At 35.6% G+C, this 13,077-nt stretch overlaps 1 protein-coding gene across 1 annotated transcript in view; it reads right to left on the minus strand.

The window, feature by feature from the left end:
• The window catches only part of LOC113091116 (follistatin-related protein 5-like), a gene marked incomplete at its 5' end in the record, with an annotated part of 57,728 nt that overhangs the window by 25,426 nt on the left and 19,225 nt on the right, over window positions 1-13,077 (minus strand). The window contains 3 exons of the mRNA XM_026256550.1: window positions 5,488-5,622; window positions 7,140-7,301; window positions 10,758-10,878. Of these exons, the coding sequence (XP_026112335.1) occupies window positions 5,488-5,622; window positions 7,140-7,301; window positions 10,758-10,878 (418 nt within the window). The remainder of the gene's footprint in view (window positions 1-5,487; window positions 5,623-7,139; window positions 7,302-10,757; window positions 10,879-13,077) is intronic.

A 13,077-nucleotide genomic window follows, 5' to 3' on the forward strand; every position in this document is an offset into this window, starting at 1 on the left:
GAAAAGAAAATAGCCACTAATTTCTGCCTTAGAATGGTGATACAGAGTGTAAGGTTCAACTATCCAGGAAAACTGGCCTTTAAACATATCTTTGCACACACACAGGATGTGTTCAGGAAGGTCATTATACTAAGAAACTAATAAGAAAAAGCACTCAATTTTTAGCTGAACAATTTGAAGTCAGCATTTATGCTCACCAAGGCTGTGTGTATTAAAAACAACAAATATATATATGTGTACAACAACTATATAAATGAGACTCCAGTCTCCATATATATGTCATGAGTACTAACATAAATTAAGAAGAAAAAATTTGTTTTATTCCAAATTCAGTCACTTGGTGGTATGTTGCAACTATGGGCTATAAGAATAAACATGAGTTTTAGTTAATAAATAGTAATTTTTCAGGCAATAATGACAGTTCTCTCATTCACTCACTCTCAAGTAGCTCCAAATCCATATTACTAACTTTCACCTGTGCAACATGCATTCCTTGTGACCACTTTAAAAAAAAAAAAAAAAACACAGAGTCCATTGTTTGAAAAGTGATCCTTTATGATGTGTATGCTACTTGAACTTTTAAAAGAACTTAACTTTTAAAGAAAAAAAGGAGCAATTTAGTGAAACCAGCTGTGAGAATGAATTGTTCAGAGATGTTTTCAGAAAACCATTCATTAAAAAAAGGAAAGGCCCCATTCAATAAAATTTCTTCAGATTACAGCTCTGTGCACTTAACCTGTTAACTGTCACTCACGTTTTTGAAGATAGACATGAATGTGCATGATACAAACCTACATTTTTATAATTCATGACTGAAAACATTTTGTAACATGATTTTGATGTACCATTTACATAGTAATGCAATGTCTGATTTTAAAATGGGTTTTGAAGGATGAATTTAGAGATTTTGTGTTTTCAAGTGATATATAACTTCTGATGATTTCTAAAATGTGATAGAGAAAAAGGCAACGAGGAAGTCTTTTTTTTAAACAAAGGTCAAAGCTCCTTTTGTAATGTAGATTTCTGAGGGTGCACTCTTGTCATAAATTCATCTATTACTTTTCCTACATAATTTTTAACAAAAAATATTGGTATAATATATATTTGCGAGACCTTTCCAACGATATATAGTTTGTCAAGATTAGATTAGATTTGGTTGTAATATAGTATAGTCAACGTAGGCGTCCCGTATACGGGACGGGGTGACATTTAACAGGTTAAAGCTCGTTTATACTCCAGTTAAAACACATACATGGACAGCTGAGGACAGCACGGATGTGGACTACTTGTATTTACTTCTGAAAGTGTATACTGGGGTCTGCTGAGCAGATGTGTTCCACACATGCACAGCTGATCGGCTTGAACAGTAAACAAACACAGATATTTTCCCCCCACATCTGGCTGTCTTTATATTGTCTTTACTGTAAATATGATCACTGGCAAATACCAGCATGCAATGGCAAAGAGATGCATTGTTCTGATGGGCCTAGTCTGTGACAGAGCAAAACACAAAATTACACTGTGTGAAATAATAATTCTGACAGTCCCCTACAGTAAAGCCTAGACAGCTTGATAAAAAAAAACCTTACCAGATAATTGTACATTTTGTACCATCCCATTTTGCTTTCGGTGAGGCTCTTGCTAACATACGGGAGATGTGTGTTTGAATGTGAAATTGTGGGTACATGGAATCCTATAATTAAACAAGCACACAGCTGCACTACTATTGTTTGTATGTTTGCAGCAGGTGGTGTTTATCTGACAGCCTTAAATACATGGCCAGTATATTTTTCCCCTTGACCAGACCGTAACAACATATTGTCTCTTTTCTTCTTACATGATGAACACAAGCACACCTGAGTGCTTTGCATCACCCCAGCCTCAAATCACTCATCTGTTTTAATCCTCCTCCCACAGCTCACATCTGCTGAAATTTCCACTGAACAATCTCTTCAGAGACAGGAGATGCACTTATATATTTGATGATAGTAACTTGCTGCAGGAATTGCTTTACTACTTAACTGAATCACGGTGTTTGCATTGTTTTACAAGGGGCACTGTTTTTGCTGTCTAAGCCTAATGGTGAAGTGTGTCATTCGTGTGCCACAAGCAGTACTAAATGGTACTTCAAAAATAATGTTTCTGGTTAACTGGTTTCCCAACCCTTTCTTCCAAAACAGATAATTCTTGAACTAAGCCAAATGACCTCATTAAACATTAAAACATACATATTTTCTGAAAACAAAAAGTTAAATCTGCAATCTGGAAAAAGGAGGCACAAGACTAGATTAGATGACTAGATCAGAAAATTGAATATGAATATAAATGTTTCTGTGGTTCAGTTAAAAAATGTATAGCCTGAATGCACTGTAAGTCACTTTGGATAAAAGCATCTGCTAAAATGCATAAATGAATATGCAAGATAAAAGAGCTTTAACAAATGAAATCACCAATCACTTATGGTGACTTTAAAACCAGAGATGGGCTCTCGAGTTAGTGAGTCGCAATCTAGTCGCATTTTTATAGACTTCAGACTTGACCTGAAATGACTCCAGACTTGACTCGACTCGAGGAAAAGGACTCGTGACTATTTTAAAAGCAACTCAAGATTTTTATCCTTAAATATTTGAATAACTGATATTCAAAAGGCGAACAGTATCCGCACCCTGGCATCCACTCGGACTGCGAGCCATAAAACAGCACCACGTCAAAACAGTGGAGCGGATAACATAACAAACTCTCAGGGTCGTTTATGGTAAACATATTTCAGCGCTATATCCTCTAGTATTTTTTATCAAGAGCCAAACATGCTTTATTAATAAAATGTATTATTAAATGTTTTTTAATAAACATTCTTGGTGATTATAAGTGGTGTAAATATTTCTTACCGATCCCGAACTTTTAAATTGTAGTGTATAAAAACGTATTTTTTACTTCCTGAACCCTATTGGTTAAGCCAGAGGTCAACATGTTGGGCTGATTAAAGGGAGCAATATTTGAAAACGGCAACTATAAGACTTAGTGTGTAATTGTTTCTACACATTAAACTGGGAAAGCATTTTAACAGCGAAAAAATACACAGTTCAACTTTAATACCATTAGAAACAAAATCAGTAGAGTGGTCTATCATTGCAGGACTTTTACTTAGTGGCCCTTAAGATTTGACTTTTTTTGGTGGACATCCAATTCCATGATCTCTAAAACACAGAGGCTAGGCTTAGGGACACTGTCTGACCTTTAAATCTTGAGGAGAGCGAGAGAGAAGACCAAGATCATTATCTCCCCTCTGAATGCAGTGTGTTTTTCCCCCCTGACCTGTAGAACGGCACTGACCCCAATTGCTCATGGCTGACCACCAACTTCACCTTGTTTTGCCCTTTAGATGTACGATTACTTTTATCACACACCTCTACAACCTTTCAGAGGCTGTAATCCTCACTGTACATTCATCAACGAACACACAACTTTGTGCTATGAGTCCTAGCTTTTACTGTTCTGTATCAGGGTTCGTCTTCTGTAACCAAATGTCAGTGGAATTTCAGGCATGCGCTGTATTGTATAAAAAAACCACCATCTCCCATTCAAAAGTTACTCAGCAACAAAGACAAATTCATTACACCAAGCTGAAGCAGCATGCTAAAAGCCCACTGATATCAATAAATAGAAACATTTTAAATGTAGTGCTTGGGCACAAGCTGGAAATGTATTTGCCAGGCTGGTGCGCTCTGTGGAAGCCGGGAGCCATGTATCATCCCAGGCTTATGGGTTAAGACCTGCTTTTGCAGGAATAATGAAAGAGGAAATCCCAGCTGACAGTACAGGATTGTTACCCTCATGCACATTGAAAGCAATATACATACTATCAAATCCAACCATTTCCAACAAATCAAAGTTACTTGTGACACACACTAATGTATTAAAAGAACAGTTCTTTGCTCACCTTCATGTTGATAAAAACCTGAATGACTTTCTATCTTCTGTCTTAGATTAAAGATTTATAAGTAATGTAGCTGAATTCACTTTGAAATTAATAATGCAATGAATAATGGTGCAAAAGCACCATTAATGTATCATAAAAGTGGTCCATTTTACTTGTGCAAGCTATACAATAGCTTTGTGTGAAAAACATTGAAAATGTTGATGCCCTAGATCTTCTAAAGAGAACTCTAGACAGTTCATAAGATACGTGATCATAAAATATAAAATAAAATATAAATATTAGATGAAAGTCTTAAGTTGCCTGTTGCCTTGGCAGCTAACTGAAATAAGTTAATGTACTAAAAATACAAAAACGACATAAAAAAGTAACTGAATATGTATATATATATATATATATATATATATATATAAATATATATTGTGAAGAATATATATAAAGAGAATACTAAAATATTATATAAATAACACTAAAATAATGCTGCTGTTGGGGAAGATTATCATTCAACATCAACAGAGACCAAAAATATATCAGTGGAATATAGTGTAGTAGCCATTTGGACTACTCTTATGATGCTTTTTAAGATAAGGGCTGTCACCATTCGCTGTAACAGCATGAAAAAACTACCAACGTATTGGCCAAATGATCCTTTAAAAACCAACAATGATGGTACGTCTGTGTCCAAACAGAAAATATATTCTGACACGAATGATTTGGGATGCCTATGAGAATATTCTCTAACAGTGCACCTCTACTCAGGCAGAGATCATATTAGTCTGCTTGAGGAGAAACCATGAGTGAGTTGGTCTACAGCGAGTGTTGATCCAGACAGCCGGAGGTGTTCACCTATCAGAGAACAGAATCAAACGGGTCTGGAAGAACTCCAGATCGGTGGGCAGAGTAATAGTGAATCTGTGTAAATACTGTCATCTATTATGCATGGACATAGACAGCACTGCCTCATGTTATATTACCTATGAGGAAACTCTGGCCTTCTGTGTGCACAGTGCATTGCTCTTTCATATCTCACTAGACTACAATAGCTAGACCTCTAAACTCAGTCTGTGGACTACATATCCCAACACCTCCGCAAATCTCTTAGCACTTCAGATGCTTGTTCTATGCGACATTGAGTGCCCTGCGAAGTGATCACTAGATATTCCGCCATAATTCCAGTGCAAAGGGGAGCATATATGAGAGGTACAGAGTTCATAGAGGTACATAATGTTAAATCAGACATGTCAATCAGAACACAGCTCATGAACTGTAATTGAAAACCACTGTGCTAAGGGTTTCATCAACTAGTTGTTGAGAAAACAAATCTAATTTTTTTATACATTTCAATACAGTGTGCCATAAAACTGCTGACAAATACTGAAATATCAGGCCTCTGGGACTCTTCTCCCATTATGGCATCTCCTTCTATTATTATCTAAAGTTATCTGAAGTTTATAAACTATTAACGTTCAGTCTGCTGAATAATGCAAAGAAACAGGAAGTGAAGTTCCATTATAAGGACAGATGGGCTGCACTTCATGACTTATACATACACGTTTTCCGAGCAGAGTCCTCCACGAATAGAGAGGAGATGTCCTCGTCTACTCCTGCCTCGTTGCGGGCAATGCAGGTATAGGCCCCAGTGTCCTCAAAGTGGACGTTACTGATGTGCACCTCGCTCCCGTTCGCTGGAAGTGAAAAATGTAGAAAAAAAGAGAATGAAGGAAAGACCGAAGTGAACTTTTCTTCCATCACTTCTAAATCACATGAGACAGAAACGGCTCTATTTATGTAAGTTCTTTAATGGGTTTGTAAAAAATGGGTTTGATAATGGCTGAAACATTTATGCCGTTCTCAAGTTGTCATGTTAGCTTTAGTCTGAATAGCTGATGTTGGAGGAATGTTTGTTGATGAGAGGCCCCACAGGGGGGATTGTGGGATTGAATAAAGATCTTGATCTAGATCATGAAAACACGTCAATCACTGCTACAGTGCAACCAGCAGGCAACACGGCTATATAAAGCTTCTTCAAAATGACAAGATCAACATCTGCTTTTGTAAAGATATGGGTACATTTTTATTCCGTGAAAAATCAGCTAGTATAAAGGCTTTTGTTTAGAACAGAGAACTGTACTGTCATTAGACTTGGGAATTCTCTTAATTCTAATTCAGAGCTAGTTATATTTTTAAAACGTTCCATTTACGGTTTTCGTGCATGCATTCTTCCACCGATGTAGACAGAATACTATACTAAAATACCCGAACCCTAAAATTTCCTTCAGTACTTATTGGTGCCTCATCAACCACTACCGAATCTACAAACAGACCAGAAAGTGCGGTTTACAGAATAAATGACTCTTATGAGTCAGCTCTTTTTAGTGATTTAAATGGTTACAGCTTTCAACTAACTGTGAGACTGGATGTTCGTAAGACAAAATTACGCATTTGTCCGTAGCATTTTATTCAAATGCACAATAAAATGCTACCACATTTTCAAAAGTTTGGGATTTTTCAGTAAGATCTTTAAATATTTTTGAAAAATATCTAATATTATAATATGTAATGCAACACCATATAATAACATAAAATCTCTAATAATTATCTTTTGGTAATCAAGGCTGCATTTACTTGATCAAAGATGCAGTAAAAACAATTATTATTATAAATGTTGAAAACAGTTTTATTGCTTAATATTTTTGTGCAAACATGATACATTTTTCAGGATTTTTTCATTGAACAGGAATATGTATATATATATATATATATATATATATATTTTTTTTTTTTTTTTTTTTTACATTTGACTGAAATATAATTTTTTTTTTTACATTTGAATGAAATATAATTTTTTTTTGTCAACTATAACTTTTGATCAATCTTATTCGTCCTTTCTGACTTACTAACCCCAGAAGTTTGAATAGTAGTGTATACTTAATTTCTAAAAAGACTGTGAAAAGTCATTAAAATGTCTGTAAAACATTTGGCAGTGGAATTGCATTTTCTTCCCAATATTTATTCCTTAAATAAACTAAAATACTCTTGAACAGGACAATTAGGAACCAGAATCAAAATGATTTAATTCTTTATAATTCCCATACATAATTGTCATATATAGTCTTCCATGTGAAAGTGTGTCATTTCTGTGCCATTAGAAGCATTACTGTTTCAGTCATAAGAAAAATGTCCAGTGGTTATTAGTCTGTACCCTGAAGTGTGAGTTGTTTGGAGAGTTTCGTGGTGATGTCCATCCCGTTCTTCAGCCATGAGAGTTGTGGGTCAGGGATGCCCTCAGCGTAGCACCGCAGACTGGCTGTGACCCCCGGCTCACGTGCCTGGCTCTCAGGGTACACCCGGATAACAGGGGGCACTGTGAAAAAACAGAAGAAAGGACAAAAGTGTAAGCAAAGTGAATGAATGAACAAATAAACAACACCCTGAATGGTTAGAATGATGTTTATATTTTCCCTTATGTCTACAAGATTTTTTTTTTTTTTAATTGTAAATATTCTCCAGATGCCACCAAATCATCACAGAAACTTAATGAGCTTGAGACAAAGTTCTCAAACCGTCATTAATTATTAAATAAATAAATTTCTTCAAAAAATAATAAAATGCAAGCCAAGCATGATGGTGGTGATTATAATAATACCAAACATCTTTGTTTAACCAGTTCACTTTATTTAGAAATGAGAGGAAATGTTTAGGCAGCGATGGCGGGGGCACCATTTTGTAGCACGTAAGGGGGTTGATTTAATGAAAAGATTTGCTTCAAGGCAAAAGGACTGGAATTTCGATTGAAACACAGAAATCATTTAGTGTAAAAATCGCGAGGTCAGGCCCTTGTGGTTTTCCAAGATCAGCTCATTGGCAATGAACAGATTATGATAAACAGTAAACCGTGTGAAAATGCCATTAATGAAGGAAATGTAGGAAAGCATATCTGTGATACTGAGTATGAGAAAGAAAGAGCACTTAAAAGTGTTCTAAAGATAAAAAAAAATGTGTTTGTGAGGAATAAACTGGAATTTAGTTAATTATTTAAATTTCTTTTTTTTTTTATGATTTATTTTACAGTTTTCATTTGTTTTCATAGCAATATCTGGCAACACTGATTGCCAGCACTTAAACTGACAGTAATTTAAAAAGCTACCTGATAGGTTATTGCTGACAGGATACCACATTCGGTAAGGCTAACGTAAAAATAAATAAATAAATAACAACAACATGATTTTATCTGTTGGAAACCGTAACATACGTACGGAGCCCCCCAAATGACATACAAGAAAAAAGAAATAAATTGTGAGCACAATTTACTAATTTGTTCCCTCAATGTACTAAAACGTGCACACGATTACTATTGCGTTCCCTTGAAATTGAGTGAACGAAATAGTAAATCGAGGGAATGCAATAGTAATCGTGTGCCCGTTTCAGTACATTGAGGGAATGAGTTAGTAAATCGTGCACACAATTTAGCCTACTATTTTTTCCTGCATGCCATGTGCAGGGCTCCGTAAAATACGTAAACAGTAGCATTTAACACAAGTAGGCTATGAAATATGCAAAAACTAGCCATGAAGAAGTCTATGTTATTTATTTCAGTATAGTAGTTTAAGAACATGCTAAGAACATTCATAAGAGCAAAAAAAAAGTTATTATCTATATAGCAATGGTAATTAATGAAAACTATAACAGGAATATGTATTGTTGCATGAATAATAAACAACTGATAAAATTATCCACCCCTAACCTACTGTATAGTAAAGTACAAACAGTTTTGATGAAATAAATATGGTATAATTTTTGTACAATGTTCCCTCCAATCCAGCTAAAACATCTTTCACAAACATCGAAGTGTTTAGTGTATATAATGAGTTGTATTAGTAGGGTTTATTATAGCACAGTTCTTAACCCCACCCCAGACCTCACTAATTTTTAAACCTTGGCTACGTCCATGTGGACTTGTTTCTGCACCATTTTTTGCAGCTTGACAGATCTAGTTTCTTTCCACTTTCATTAGCCAGGATAATCTTCAAATAAACTTATTTTGTGAAAAAAGACAGTAAATTATGTAAATAATAGTGTAAATAATGAAAGACCTTCCATTTATGGGTTAATTATCTTTTCATTTAAAAAAAAAAGAAGAAAAAGAGAGCTAGGCTAAAAAACAAAAAGTAATCTCTCTTTCTTATTCTCTACTAAGCTCAACCTAGAAATTATATATATAAAAAATCCTTTCGAAATGACTTTTCTTTCTTTGTGTGTACCTGTACCTGTATCTTTGTGTGTGTTTTATTACCTGGGGATCGACTTGAGATTGTCCCCTGTGTGAAAAGCATCAAAGCTGACAGCTCTATCACTAAACTCTCATGGGCCCTCTTCTCCTCCAATCTCCCTCCTTTTTATTAATCTGCCCTCCTTTTCTTTTTTTTCCTCAGTGTTGATTTTCTGTGAGAATAAGCAAGTGTTTTGGCTCAGCAGTGTGTAAGTCCGCCATCACTGGACCAGATAAATACTCTGCGTATTTGTTCCTCCGTGAAATTGAGAGCCAGATTTATTAGTTTATGTTTGTCTTTGTCTCTCTTGGTGCGCTGACGTGTCCATTACATGCCGTGTCCATTATTCTGCTGCTTTTATATGTTCGTCAGTGCTGATGATCTTTCAGTGTTCTCAATTAGAGTTTCCTCTCCATTTCACTAGCTCTGAGACTCAGAAGGTCTCTGTGAAATTGTCCGACCCCTTTCATTTTCCCAGCTAACACTGCTCTCATAAATCTTCGTGCTCTTCAGTGTTTTTTTTTTTCTTTCCAAATAACGGAAAATGACACCCACACCCACACATATGTAAATATATAAACACACACACACACCCCCCCACACACACAGAGATGTTTAATAATGTTTATTTTTTTTCCTGTATTATTCACCTCAGTAGCAATCAAGCAAAACCCTGCCTGGAAAACAAAGAAACATCATTATATTGTCATTATTATAAATAAAAAGGCGCTAAGGACAACTTTGAAAATTGAAATTAAATTGAAAGCCAAAAGGTTGGCGGTCATTTCCATCTGCCGTGCAAGAAATATAATTAAAAATTGTTTGTCTGCTTTAGAGAAATTTAAATACTTCAGCACAAATGCAATAATAGAAAAAAAAAAAAAAACATCAGCACACTGACGAAGGACTGAGGGAAAATAAGAACAAAAAATATTCCAATGCTCTTGATCATCAGGAAGCATAATTAAGTAAAGGGGAGCAATAGTACCCTTGTGGCTTAAGACACAGAAAGGGAACATGTGTCATCTCCTTATTAATTTCCCATTTCCTCTCAGCTCTGACCATGATTAATTGCTAGGCAACAACTCCGAAGGCAAGTTCAATAGTTTTTTATCCAATTAAAATGTGATGTTATCATTTAGGGCCATTTGATTGCTCTGTGTTTCATGTGTCAGTGAGAAATGGCAAGGGAGAAGGTAGCAAGAGTTCAAGGAATGAGGAAAAACTTGTATTTTCATCACAGAGGACCTAGAAGATGCTAAAAGACCCTTTGCCCTTCAGAAGAAAGTAACACCATCGCTGGAATGAAAATGATGTGCGTCAAAAAAAAATATATTAAATTATTATTATTATGTTGTCAAGTTGTATTTAAACTCACTATCACTGTGCTGGCAGTGGACATAAATATTGAGTGAGCAGTACAGTGCATGTTTCATTATAGATTCCATTCATTGTTTCTTTAAATCTAATGGATTATTACTATCCGGCTCTCTGGAAAACTTGATTGTGATTGGTTTATTTTGCAAGTGGATGTGTTGTACATTACATACCATTAACCTGCAGGGTGTGTGTTTGGAAAAGCTGCTCGTAGCCGTCTGCATGGCAGGTGTAGTTGCCCATGTGCGTAGTGGTCACCTTGGTAATGTACAGTGATCCATCATCTCCGAAATCCTGTTAAAAATACACAAAACTACCATCACCGTGACCTTTCAGAGTGAAAGATTACGACACACAAGTGCAAACAGCAGCCCAGAGCTGGAAATGTCAGAGTGTAGTCCTATAATCAACATTAGTTTGAATGCATAAATCTGCAAATAAAAATGCTGAAGTGCAATCAAGCATTCAGATACAGGACTGCAGAGAGAAAAGAGAGCAGCTTGCGGTGAAACTCTGTGACAAAGCGAAAAGAAAACACAGAAGGACTGAGGACTGGAGGAATGAAAAGGATTACGAGGACAGTTAAAAAACAGGGTAATCAATAGGAGCAGATTGCAGTGGACATTTGCATTAGTTCTGCTGCAGGCCGTCATTGAAGCTCTACACACACCATTTATTCTCCACACACTCTTTTTGAGAAAAACACCAAATTTAAAGGTACAGTCCAGCCAAAAATGAAGAATTGCTTTTGTCTAAACAACGAAACTGACTTTTTTTTTGATGAACTTTAAAATGGGAGCAAGAGAAAATTGAGCCCCAGTTTATGTAGAAGTAAGAGAACGTGTAACTTGAAATGGAAATTAGGTCTAACAACTGATAAAAGAATTACATACAGAAAATATAAAGAAAATATGCACATAATTTGGGCTGCTAAAACCGATTTATTAGTTGCTAAGAAAAGTCAGAAAAATAATATGATTCAAAGACATTGCATTATTGTGCCAGTTTGAGAATTAAATAGACAATGATGTTTCTACATAGCCAGCACAATCAGTGAAGAATTGCCAGTTTGGCTTTGTGTTATTATGCATGGGTAAGGATGTGAAACTCTGCTCACTACAGGCCACAGGCTTTATCATGCAAATGATCAAGCCCCTTCCCTCACAATGTGCAATTAATAAGTGAAAACAGCAGTACAGAAAAAGAGCATTTTATAAAAAGGCAAAGCAGAGGAGCCTCTGAATATGAAATAAAATCAGATTGCACCCGTCATTTAAAGGTCTAATGATGAGAATAGAAAACAGAAGAATCAGTGCATAGAGCAACATGCAGTATCAGAGACAACAAAGGCTGAAGAGAAACATCATCAGTGTCCAAACAAAACCCCACGAAGCTAATGAATTCAAACACTATTGTTTTTAGAAGGTCAACTGGCCTTTCCTGACATCTTGATGCCCAGGAATGCACAAGAATTCCTTCAAGGACGATTCAGATGGTTCTGATTAAATGTGTTAATTTTGATTTAATAAGGCGGCAGAATCTAGATGAAGCCGGATAGATGCAGTACGACACTCATACTCACATTAAGTAGTGATGCTACTAAATTACATTTTTTTGGTAGCATGACAATAACCCAGTTTTCTAACGAGTGCCAGTGTAGAATAATGGCACATTACTGGTTTTAATGTGACATAATATTATGCATACTTTACCAAAAGGACTCTCCAAAATAACTCTCTCTCAAGTTCTGTTAGGAAGTGTGGTTCATTTATGCCAACTAGTTAATTCAGTTAATTCAGTAACAGACTAATTTGAACTGATAAAAAGAAAGATGAATTTGATTCCCTGTGTGACATTTTACATGATTTTACAGCTTTATATTCAGTTAAATGTTGCCATTTTTATATTATAATTATTATAATTTCTAACCTAATAAAACTGTATTTAGTTTAAATCTGTCAGTTTCAAAGTATTTCCCCAACTTTGGTTCACACAGTATATTATATAAGGCATATGATATATGTTAAACCACTGCAAAATATAAGGCCAGGATATGGCATCATAACCCTCAGGGTAAATGAACAGAGAAATAGGATGTCTTGAAGAATCGCTGAAGAGTGCAAACCACCAGCTCCACCATTTCCCTTGACTCAGAACCAGCTCAACAGTGCAGGCACCTTAACGTGGTCTTCAGATTTGTGAGTCACCGAGGGTTAATTGTGGTGTTAGAACTGATTAACCTCAGGGTTTTCTGACTGTAGCAGCTTAAAGGCATGCAGACCTGAAAACATGAACCTACCTGAGAGGGGATCTGCAGAAAGGAAATCAATCCAAACAACAACATTTCAGTGAAAAATATAATTTTAAGTGCAAATGTGAAAATATCAACATGCAAACATAGTTGACTGATAGTTATTAGATTTCTGCTGTACATGTAACAATTGCCCATTTCTAAAGATCAGACTTCTAGTTTTTTTTATGTTAAAAAGGGAA

This window comes from Carassius auratus, unplaced genomic scaffold (genome assembly GCF_003368295.1).
Source record: "Carassius auratus strain Wakin unplaced genomic scaffold, ASM336829v1 scaf_tig00214077, whole genome shotgun sequence".
Lineage (NCBI taxonomy): Eukaryota > Metazoa > Chordata > Actinopteri > Cypriniformes > Cyprinidae > Carassius > Carassius auratus.